The sequence below is a fragment of the Asterias amurensis genome, chromosome 21 (genome assembly GCF_032118995.1).
Source record: "Asterias amurensis chromosome 21, ASM3211899v1".
Lineage (NCBI taxonomy): Eukaryota > Metazoa > Echinodermata > Asteroidea > Forcipulatida > Asteriidae > Asterias > Asterias amurensis.
Window position 1 is genome coordinate 4,714,956 of NC_092668.1, and position 12,144 is coordinate 4,727,099.

The 12,144-nt window shown below is 38.9% G+C and overlaps 1 protein-coding gene across 2 annotated transcripts; it reads left to right on the plus strand.

Moving 5' to 3' along the window:
• The first annotated feature begins 1,546 nt into the window (after positions 1–1,546).
• LOC139953094 (minor histocompatibility antigen H13-like) lies at positions 1,547–11,064 on the plus strand. 2 transcript variants are annotated; one of them, XM_071952504.1, is made up of 9 exons: positions 1,547–1,773; positions 2,407–2,541; positions 3,690–3,772; positions 4,507–4,595; positions 5,290–5,375; positions 5,881–6,064; positions 6,529–6,649; positions 7,067–7,255; positions 8,024–11,064. In XM_071952504.1, exons 1-9 carry the CDS (start codon positions 1,573–1,575, stop codon positions 8,130–8,132), a joined length of 1,197 nt encoding a protein of 398 aa, XP_071808605.1. In that variant the 5' UTR covers positions 1,547–1,572; the 3' UTR covers positions 8,133–11,064. The 2 variants fall into 2 exon arrangements, with proteins under 2 accessions (XP_071808605.1, XP_071808606.1); XM_071952505.1 differs by having other exon boundaries at positions 2,407–2,505.
• Positions 11,065–12,144: the final 1,080 nt, after the last annotated feature.

Consider the following 12,144-nt stretch of genomic DNA (forward strand, 5'->3'; position numbering starts at 1 on the left):
ATACAATATTATGAACATTACACATTTTTTTTTATAAAGGAAAAGACATTATTAGTGCCAGAATAATTTTATGTCCATAAAACATGATTTGCTTTCACATCATAATTATTGTTTTAAGATAATAATATTTGTCTTTAAAGTTAATGCCAATAAAAACGTACTTGGCTTCGATCAAGTAGCAGCTTTCTATACTATAAAGTGTGTTGGGAATCCTTTCACCTCGCTCGAAGTAGTGTCACACCCGTCTCGTTTGATTATGGCATTGTACACGGCGGTTTTTATTTGGAATCGTGAGCCTACTTTCGGCGCATGGTGGACAATAATAATTCTGTACCTAGATACGCTCTGTCTTTTCAAAGCTAAGCAAACAATACAAATTGTGAAAGTGTCGAACACACTGTATTGAATTAATTGAGTCATTGTTTTTATTGTGGTGCTGTCAATCACGTGAATAATAATTAAATTTTTTGTTCGACACAGTATAAACAAAAATCGAAGACATTCACTCAAGCGCGATCAGTTTAGAGAACATAACTACAGTAAAAAAACTAAACAAAAACAAGTCATACGCTGCAAAATTATCCATTTTTGAAGCAGAGCTTGTAGGAAGTGAATCCTCCAGACATGCATTGCATGAGACAAAGAATAATAATTACAAAGCTTACAGGCGCATAACACGGAAAATATAGCGAGTAGCCGGCTAAAATCAGATGATTGAGATAATGTATAATAATATGCATATTTATATAAAGACAACCAATAGTTTACTTTGAAAATGACTATAGTAAATTTTTTAAGATTTGGGGTTGAACAAACAACATTATGACTATAGAGCGGGTTTAGAACCACCACCGGATTATGCGGTGCCGAGCTAGGTCCCAGGGAATTCTGTCCGCCGGAAATTCTATCCCCCATATTATGGGAAACTAATAACTGTAGGAGGAGGATTCGAAAGAGGGCGCTACTTGAAGAAGTTTGTACAAAGTAAATACGAAGGGACAGAGCTAGCCCTCGGGGGGGGGGGGGGTGATCTCGAGCCACCGGTGCGTTTTATTGCTCCAAGTAGCATCTGTCAACTTTGTGTCTGAAAGCTCAGATGAAGCATATTACACTAAACCATTGAACCATCTTTGTTTATTTCGAGAAAACTATATGTGACCAATACAAAAACGATACAGTTTACAGCTGGTTTTCAGTCGTCTCGGCGTGACTGACCCATGCCAAAATGTTAACAGGTTTTAAAAATACAAGTGAAATGCGGTTGATCACTCAACATATTAACACTGTTTGTTGTTCTCCATGGTCAGCTCTACCAATTCTGCATTATAAATTTAACATCATTAAGAAGATGTGCGTTGAAAAATACAATGCTCTTTTGTTTCTCCTTTAGTAGGCATTGGACCCCCCCCCCCCCGATCCTGCACCCCCCTTATCAACGCCCACCCCATTTATTAAAGCCCACGTCACACGTTGGAAGCAATGTTTATCGCTGATGCCCCGTCCTCAACCAAACCGACACATTGTTGTGACGCTTCAGTTGAAAGCGCGCACCAGTCAATTTCTACGAACAACATGGCGGACACAACGATCGACGAGAGCAACGTGGTTGCCGATCTAAACCAGACGTTAAACGAAACTGTAGCTAATGCTACCGCTAAAATTCCGGCCACCCCGGAGGGAATGGCTGTCGCCTACGGGGGGCTGGTGATTATGGCTCTTTTGCCCATCTTCTTTGGTGCTTTTAGATCGGTTAAATATCAGAAAGAACAGAAGGTGAGTGCAACAGCTGTTTCAGTGGATGCACAATGTGAATGTTTTGTTTGGTAATTCATTTGTTGACGAGTTCCGTTAATAGCTTTCAGACAATAATGACAGTGGGCCATTTTATAATGGCACACAAGGAAGGAATACAAAATGACGGTGGAGGAGGAACTATAGTTACCCAAAATAAGAATCATGAGCAATTTCGTCATTGTTTTCGTTAAAATTAAATTTAAAAAGAATGGGAATGTATGTTATAATTTATGTTTTCATTGTCAATAAAGAAATCAATGTCAACAAAAGACTGAAATGTCAGATGTAATGGATGTTGTAACATTCATTTATTAATTTATTATTCAAATGATTGAATGTTGAAGCGCCTAACAATACAAATGCAGCTTGCTTTTGTTTGTAGTTGCGATAACGTAACCCTCCCAACTTTTTACTTTTATTTAAACCTCCACAGCAGAATGGGGAAGTCCTGTAAATCATGTCGGAAAAAGACGCTGCCATGTTCCCACTTATCGCAAGTGCAACATTATTTGGAATCTAAGTTGTTTTCCAGGCATCAGTGAACTATAGATTTGTTTGCAGTTTTTTTCTTCGAATATTTGTATTAACTTTTGACTTTTTTAACCTCTACAGGAGAATGGAGAAGTCCCGGAAATCATGTCGGAAAAAGACGCAGCAATGTTCCCACTTATCGCAAGTGCAACATTATTTGGAATATACGTAGTTTTCCAGGCAAGTATGACAGAGTTTGGTGAGGATCAGGAAGACGTAAGTTTTCATGTGGATGAAGGAAAGTGGAGAAGAACAAGTCATGTAAAGGTGTTTTGGTTTTTAAAATGGCCAAATAAAATGTCTAGTATTGTATAAGATTTCCTGACGTGTGACTAGGCCTGGTTGACTAGTGTTAAAAAGTCACAACTATTGGTTGCTATGCAACTGCCGCGTTTCAAATACCTGGTTAACCGTGCCACCTTGATTACTACTAACAACTAATTAAAGCTCCACTAGTCCGGAAGTGACTTACACTAGTTGCTAAAGCCAAGTTGTCTTTGTCTGCTCTTATTTGCATCACAATGGCCTCCAATGCAATGCAGCGACCCTCAATCTTTAATTTGAAAGTAGTCACAACTAGTGTTGAAGTCACAATTAGGCCTGGGCGAATTATTCGAATATCCGGTTAATGGCGAATAGGTTTTCCTATCCGTAACCGCGAATGCCTTTTTTTTCTTAACCGGATATCCGCATAGGGCGCGAATACCTATTTACAAACCGGATAATTCTGTAATTACAACCGAGTAACCGGATATTCTTTAACTATCCGAATATCCGCGGACGTCAGGCGACAACTGATATGAATGTTTTGTCAGAATCCTTATGAAACTTCTATTAAGACAGCATAAAACATTATAAATTAAGTATTTAACTATGCTCACCTCCGTGAAGAGTTAAAACAATGACATTTCTGACGTAACTTGTTCAAAGATTACAAAAGTTTTACTTCACGTAGAGTCAATCACGATCAAAAGAAAAAGCAAATCGCCATCTTTAAATTAGATCTGGTCATTTTTATGAATGAACTGAGTGACACTGTCTTAAACTAATATCAATCCGCCCATAAGATCTCATTCACAAACGAACAGCGCCCTCTAGTGGCAAAAAAAAATAATAATTAAAAAAAATATTAATTTTTTTTTTTAAATAGCGCCCTCTAGCGGCGAAAAAACTATTCGAATTTCCGGTTAATTTCGGATAGTTGGCCAGCGGTATCCGAATAACAAAATTTCACTATTCGCCCAGCACTAGTCACAACTAGTCGATAGTGAACATCACTAGACGCCCAGGCCTACTCTTGACTGTTCTTATTATAATGCCTTCATATCATTAATTTGTTTATGCCAATCTCTTTTCTTGTACAGATTTTCTCAAAGGATTACATCAATTTGTTGTTGACTGTTTATTTCTTCTTCTTGGGAGTCTTAGCCCTTGCTCATATATTTAGGTAAAGTACTTTACATCAGTAAATCCAAGAACCATTGTCATGGCTCTGCTTACTGCAGAATTCTGCTCTTACAAAATGATTCACTGCTTACTGTGCAAGCGCTGAATTTTTTAAACCTGTGAAATACGCTTGATGTAAAGCATACAATTCCCTGCTTCCATAAGCGCTGATTCTTTGCATGCGGTAAGCAGAGGCTTGAATTTGGTTACCACCAACAGATTATTACTTGGGGAGGCAGTGTTCTTCCTCCACAGTGGTCCCATAATTGGTCCACTGACCAAATTGATTAAAACACCCTCGGAGTAGTGAAAGTCCACTGCTAAGTGGTCCAGAGATCGATTTCACAAAGAGTTAGGACTAGTCTAGGAGATATAACAAATGTATGGATAGTCCTAAGTTAGGCAAGTAACTAGAGACAAGACTAGTCTTAACTCTTCGTGAAATCCACCCCAGTTGCCTAATTCATAAATTGTTTCTCAAAGGCAATTCAAGTCCCAAATGGTTACAGTGTTGGAAGAGGGTCCTTCTTTTTTACATGGGACCAGTGCAAAAGCTGGCAGACAAAAAAATTGAACAAGCTTGTTATGTCCCACTGGCTTGTAAAAACGTTGAGGGCAAACCCTAGACTGAAGCGTTATTTAGGAATGAACAATTCTGTCTTGGAAGTTCAATTTATTTATGAAGTTACGATATGTTTATGAGTTAAAATATGTTTGTATGAACATTCTTGACAGCCCTGTGATGCGGAAGCTTCTACCGGCAGCATTCCCAAATGAGACGTATCATCTCATATTCACAAAAGGGAAAGCTGACAAGAAGGAAGGTATGTGATGACTTGCCCCCTCCCACAATGCTCCCCCCCCCCTCCAATGCCCCGATCAACAAATGAAGTCCTTGAGGATGGGTTGTTCCCATCTCTCTTCACTCTACATCAATTAATTTCATTAATATTCTGGTTGTGAACTTAATCATTGTACTAGAAAAGAACCCATTGGAGAAAAGACAAGGAAGGAAGTTTCAGTTTTAGATGTGGGAAAACCCCTTGCATTCGGATAGAGACTTAAAACCCAACTCACATAGATAGCGGGAGGGTTGACTGGTAACTGTGAAGATTTAAATGCATTCACCTCATAGATATCATATTGCAATAATACAGTTCAATTATTCAAAATCCCAAATGGATTAAAGTGAATGGACAAACAGTGGGAGGGTTAATTGTGTACTATGTAGATTTATGCATTCACCACTTGATATCATATTGCAAGAATACAGTATGGTATTGTTCAATCATTCAAAATCAAAGGATTGAAGTAAATGGACAGACAGTGTGAGGGTTAACTGTGTACCGTGTAGATTAATGCCTTCACTACTTGATATCATTGCAAGAATGCAGTATGGTATAGTTCAATCATTCAAAATCCCCATGGATTCAAGTGAATGGTCAAAGCGTAGGAGGGTTAAATAATCAGTAACTAATGTAATCAACATTATTTTTGCTTTGTTTATCTCTGTCACAGATTTAGTGAACTACGAGTTTGACAACAAGGATCTTGTGTGCCTTGGCCTAGCTGGTTTGTTTGGTGTTTGGTACCTGATGAAAAAGGTACGACATCCACATCATTAACGGGATTAATAATAGTGGCTTCTGATATAGTTTGTTTGTTTGTTTGTTTGTTTTGTTTCCATTCATACAACAAATAATATCAATTCATACAAGGTGATAGACTAAATAAAAATAGACAAAACCGAGCTACACAATATTGTATAGTGCTCACTAACGTCACTCAGTGTCGCTGAAGGGGCTTCAACATTCAGTATTTTCCTGTACAGTATATGGAGCTTTGTTTTTGAAGTACATGTAAATGATGTAGGAGACCAACTCCTTTATGTAGCACAATGTAATGGTTAACAAGGTACTGTGGTGCAAAATGCAGCCAATCGAACTAGGAACACAGGGGCGAACCCCTTCTCTTTTCAATCTAGGTGGAGTAGGTTCTTTTACACATCAAATGGCATTCCGTCCTATCCGAAGAATGCAGCAATACTGGTTAAGTGTCTTGCTCAAGGTGATTGGTCATGTTGGTGGATCTTTTATTTTTATTTAACAGCACTGGGTTGCCAATAACATCTTTGGCCTAGCGTTTGCCTTGAACGGGGTAGAGTTCCTTCAGCTCAACACCGTCATGACTGGATGTATACTGCTCGGAGGTCTCTTCATCTACGATATATTCTGGGTGTTTGGCACCAATGTTATGGTGACTGTTGCCAAGTCGTTCGAAGCTCCAATCAAATGTAAGTTTCTTTCACAACTCCAGGTTGGGTGGGGGGGGGGGGGGGGGGGGGGTCCCTGCCTGACTAAACCTGTCCCCCCATATTGTGCTAGACCAGCTTGGAGATTGTTTGGCTTAGCATAGTCCAAGGTAATCATGAACGACCACTGCCAGACATTTTCAGTGATTGGGGATGGGTTCCAGACTTACGTAACCAGTACTAAGACCTGAGCCCGTTTCATAAAGCTGCTAAGCAGAAAACACTGCTTAGAAAATTTCTTTTGCTAAGCAGACGAAGAGTGGGGCACCAGTTGTAACAATGTAAACTTTGAGCTTTGTCTGGTAAACAGTGTTGTTAAGCAAGATGTTAGTGTGCTTCAAGTAAGTTTTTATTCGGCAGAGAGGATTAATGAACTTGGGGCCTAGTAAAAGGAAATCCACTGGCGTCTTCGTGTTTAATGGTTGAATGTTTTTTTTTTTTTGAAGTGGTTTTCCCGCAAGACATCCTGGACAATGGCTTTGATGCCAACAACTTTGCCATGTTGGGTCTCGGTGACATCGTCATCCCAGGGATATTTATTGCTCTTCTGCTCCGTTATGACGTAAGGTAAGGACTGGCATGATTGCTTATCCCCCCCCCCACTCATCAATCCAATTGATGAACTTGAAACGTCTAAAAAAATGCCTCAGCTCGGCTTGTCCCCTTATCCAATCGCACAATTCGCATAACCGAGCAGTAAAGTCTCTCTCCTTTGGCTTCCCATCATAAACCGCATTTCCTTCAAGATTCTCCAGGTGATGACTAGAGCAAGCTAGTCAAAATGTGGAAACCAATTAAGAACTCGCCCTGTGGTAATAGGGCGTCTCTTGATGGATACCTGCGCTTTACAAATGCTCATTATTGTTAAATGTTATCCATCCTTCTACCCTGTTCCAAAACCTAAAGAGGGAAGTCTCAACAAAGAAACCTCTGTAACAAAAACATTTTCATTCTCCACGTTTGTTTACTGATTTCTTCTTGCAGTAAATCAAAGTCGAGCCGTGTCTACTTCACAGCTAGCTTTTTGGCCTATATCTTGGGTCTGTTGACCACCATCGGTATCATGCATTTCTTCAAGCACGCCCAGCCAGCTTTGCTGTACCTGGTACCCGCCTGCATCGGAGTACCGATCATCGTAGCCCTCATCCGAGGAGAAATCAGGGACCTCCTCAAGTAAGTGACAAAGTGATGGCGGCCATTTTGATTCTCATCATAGCTAGCTAGGGCCCAATTTCCTTCATCCTGTAAGCATAAAACTTGCTAAGCACAGAAAAATTGTGAAATTGTGCTTAACAGCAACTGTATACCACTCAAAATCTGCCAACTTAAATTTTGCTTAGCAAAGAAATTAGCTAAGCAGTATTTTCTGCTGCTCGGCATCTAGATGAGGTATAATCACATTGGCATCAGTGTTGGTCTGGACGATGGAGGGGTACAATTATCACAACTAAGTAGATGCCAGAAACACTTGGGCCAACCCCTACTCTTAGCATTCAGTGTCCTGGGGTCTTTTACAGGCATTGATAGTGATTAATAGTGCAGCTTTACGTTCCATCCGAAGGACAAAGCAATAGTAATTGTCAAGACCAGGACTCAAACCCACACTGTGCTCATCAGAAACACCAGAGCTTTTGACAGTGCAAGCTAGTTGAAACGTTGAAATAAATTAAGAACCCACTCTGATGAGTGAAGTTAATACAGATCCAATAGAAAGCTGGCCGATTTTCTACCTTCCGCCCAGGTAGTAGTTAAGAAGCAGGACATTTCCTTTTACAACTGAGAAGTCTCCTGAACTCCGAAAATATACTCTGCGGTAATAGAATATAAAGCAGGACAATTCTCTGAAGAACAAAATTTACCTGGCAATAGATACACACATGGTGTTACTGCAAACCAAACGTTTCCTAATCACATTTCCTTGTATTTTTATCATTTGTGTAGATACGAAGACAATCCATCAAAGGAGGGCGATGAAAAGGTTTCCAAGGCAACAGATGGAGAAGACGATAAGACAAGCAGCAAAGACAGTGAACCCAAGAAATCCAAGTAACTCAACCAGGGTATGACCTCAGAAATGTTGACCTTGAGGTCACAATATGACCTGAAGCACAACCAATTACATCCATGAACAATCTGAATTGACCTTTAGATTCCTGAACTGACCATTGGATTGAACCGTAGACATCATTAAGAGTTATGGTGTGACCTCATGGTTTGACCTCATGGATGACCTGGTGTCAGAACTCGACCTCGCGGTTTAATTTGACCAGTGCATTGACCCAAGTATAAATAATATTGTGATATAATAAAGCTTCTATTTATCGTGTTGCAACAGTAATGTACAATGTATCTTCGCTTCCTTGACTAAATTTGATTGTCGCTGGGCAAATTTTTAGTAATCTTAAAGAATAAAACATAGTTAACCCTCCTACTTTGGGTATCATTTTCCAGAGAGTTGATCAACCATTTGAAACCATTTAACTGCACAGGTTTTGTAGGGAGGCACAACTGTACTCGGAACAAACTGTGCATTACGTGTAAGGTTGGAAAGAAATAGTTTGGTCCCCTATGTGTGTTATAAATACACTTAAGTTTGTGGCACACAGGGAGCCAGACAAAGAAGTCTGCCTTGGGCAACACAGAATAGATTTTCTATTGTTGATTAAAGGCAGTGGACACTATTGGTAATTACTCAAAATAATTATTAGCATAAAACCTTTCTTGGTGACAAGTAATAGGGAGAGGTTGGTGGTATAAAACATTGTGAGAAACAGCTCCCTCTGAAGTGCCATAGTTTTGGAGAAAGAAGTAATTTTCCACGAATTTGATTTCAAGACCTCAAATTTAGAACTTGAGGTCACGAAATCAACCATCTAAACGCACACAACTTCGTGTGATAAGGGTGTTTTCTTCTTTCATTATTATCTCGCAACTTTGATGACCGATTGAGCTCAAATTTTCACAGGTTTGTTATTTTATGCATATGTTGAGATACACCAACTGTGACAGCTAGTCTTTGACAATTACCAATAGTGTCCACTGCCTTTAACAGACCGATCTATTTGGCAGGGATGGCCGAATCTTAGCAAAATGTTCAATGTATTAATAAATAGTGACCAACTTCAATATTTCTTCAAAAATTCAATTAAAAACAAATTCATCTCATAATTGGTTGTTTTTTATTCCAACAAATCATACACTATTTTTGAAAATTTGTGAAACACAATATTGCAAACTTTGGCTACCAGTTTTTTGCTCTGTATTTATACCCTATAGTTTTCCTTGGTTGGAAAAAACTGATGTTGCAATAGAGAGGTCTGTGCAGCTGTTAGACACATCAAAAGTTTACTTGGTGCTGATCTAGGCCAATTTCATAGAGCTACTTATTGAGAGAGTTTCCATTTCAAAGTGCTGCTAACCATACGCACATAAACATGCATGTTAGCCTTCAGGGGCAAATTTCATAGCGCTGCTAAGCACAAAAATGTGCTTAGCATGAAACTTCTCCCTTGATAAAAACAGGAATGCCAACCAAATTTCCACGTGATTTCCACAGGACTAGCAAAGAACAGCTGAGTACCAGTAAGAAGCAACATGCAACAAATAGAAATTTGGATGGCATTCCTGCTTAGCAGCGCTATGAAATTGGGCCCAGGTGCTTACTGTATGACTACGAATGACCTAAGTAAACAAGCATGCTGACTGGTTGTAACTTGGGTTTGTTTTAGCCGTGGTAGTACGCGAGTCTCCGCTACCCTCCGCTACAAAGACTAGTTTTATTTCAGGTGATGTTTGAATTGTATATGAGAATATTAGGGTAGCTGTAGACAAGTAGTAATTATTTTCCTTTTTCGGGTAGTTTCTTGACACTCAGATCGTAATTTAGATAATAATGTAAGGCAGTTTTGATTCCTTTTAAGTGTTGAAAAAACACTCTAAGAGAATTTGATGGTTGTTTTTTTTTCTTCTTTGAGTTTGACTCAAACTGGTTGTTAGAAAATGTTTTCTTCTGTTTTCCTGACTAGTCGCCGCCACCTTGCTGACTTTGCATGAACAAAAAAATTAACTCAATCTTAAAACTAATTCCTTAAATCTGTTTTTGTGTCTCAATCTCAGACTTGGTAACATTTTGAATGTTTATCATCAACTACAGATCTGAAATTTGAAATAAGCTGCAATTCTCAGTAATTAATTAACTAATTAAAATTTTAAAGCAGTATTACTCTTCCTAATTGGTGTTTGTGTTCTGCAAAGTAAAACAAATTAACGAGTTCAATGTAAGGTCACTAACAATTAAATTTGTGCACAATAAACTTCAGCTGTGGTGTTTTTGTTGAAAATTAAATGACGTACAACTTAGTCAGTGCACCTTTTTGGTGAAATGATAGTGCTTTTAAGTAGCAGCAGGCACACAGGGTACATGACCTATTATATGTGGTGGGAATCCAACAACAGATGGGCCCAATTTCATAGAGCTGCTTAACAAAACTGTCTGCTTAGCAGAAGTGAGATGAAGAAATATTCTGCTGCAATTTTACAGCTTTTTAAATTTTTCATTTTGTTGTCGGCCAAAACAAAAATAAGTGGGCCTTTATTGAGGTTGTCTGATTTATTTTGTTGTGTTTATGGCCAGCATGGAAAGCTACAAAGGTGCATTTATTTTCTTAAATAATATTTGTGGATGTTAAATGGTTTCATGGGAACCTTACCATGACAAAATCAGAAAACAGTTTTCTTTTTGGGTAATCTACAAATCTTTGGTGAGCAGGCCGCAAACTAGAGGATATACACATCTTCGTAGTTTTTTAATCCATGGTTTATTTTACTAGTTTTAAGTTTAAAAACTTTAACTAAATTCTTAACAATCTCTGTCGTATTTATGCGTTTTATGTGTTTGTAAACGTTGTGCTAATTAATGCATTAACAATAAATGTGCATTTCGTGTACACAATGTAGTTGTCTACCGGTTGCAAAAGAAAATATTTTTTGTTGATTGTTTTTGTGGTATTATTCTTAAGGCTCAAATAAAAAATGCCTCAACGACCTACAAAACACTCTGGAGATGACCCCCCCCCCCCCGGCGGTGGCGGGCTGATAATGTGGAATTAAACAAATATTTTTTGTAAAATTATGCAAATCGTCGGAAATGCCCGTGTAAAACGTTGTTTAGGGACATGATATTAAACATACCCTTCCAAACAGAAACCAAAAATGATGAAATTGTAAGAGTATTTTTTTTTATAGCCGTATTTCAGATCCTTTCAAAAACTTTCTAATAATGGTAGCATTGCCGTCAAACTATTTGAAGTACAATAATCAGCAGTCATGCGTATTGCTTTTGAGCACAGCATGTATTCACAAGGAGAACGAGTAATATCAAAGCTACAAAGACTTCCCCGTTACACAATTTGCAATAATTTATGGAAGAAACAAAGACAAAAATTAAGCGGGACCAACGACCTCCGGGCCAACGTGCCAATGTCCTAGGGACCCCCCCCCCCGGAGACTTCCCACCCCCTCCCCATTTATAGGAAACATAGGCTGGAGGAGGTATTGGAAGAAGTTTATATTTGGGAGGGGGTGGGGAGAGATACACAGAGTCTCCTGCCAACTGAACTATAGCCCCAATGGTGGCATTTTCCCTTTCAAACATTTTTACTTGGGACACCAGTCAGAAGCCATTCAACCTGCTACCGTGTTACAGCCAGGGATCACAACTAAGTGTAAATAAAGTCCTTCTGCAAAAAAACTTTAAAGTCCCGTCTCAGTCTCACTGCCGCTCTTAAACCGTCCGGACCTGTCCTTGTATATACAGTTTAATTTAGATGTTCATGCATTAAACATAACGGTTGTCGGTTAGTGATAAAATGAACTACGTCAATGATTCCATCAATCAATAATTGAGCTGACCCAAGACTCTCTCCTTACAAAAAGAAATAATCGATTCATGGTGCAGTGGCATATCCGCAACGCCTCAACAAGGGACGTGTAACTATAATAAATACTTGATTAGTCCACCCTATAATGTATATTTAGACTTCCTCACTCGCTAAATTCTTACG

Bases quoted from the DNA above. Each gene is read 5' to 3' on its own strand.
- LOC139953094 (XM_071952504.1), top strand. From the start codon at position 1,573: ATGGCGGACACAACGATCGACGAGAGCAACGTGGTTGCCGATCTAAAC. The intron at 3,773-4,506 runs GTAAAGTACTTT...CATTCTTGACAG, and splicing joins GCCCTTGCTCATATATTTAG to CCCTGTGATGCGGAAGCTTC. The intron at 6,065-6,528 runs GTAAGTTTCTTT...TTTTTTTTGAAG, and splicing joins GTTCGAAGCTCCAATCAAAT to TGGTTTTCCCGCAAGACATC.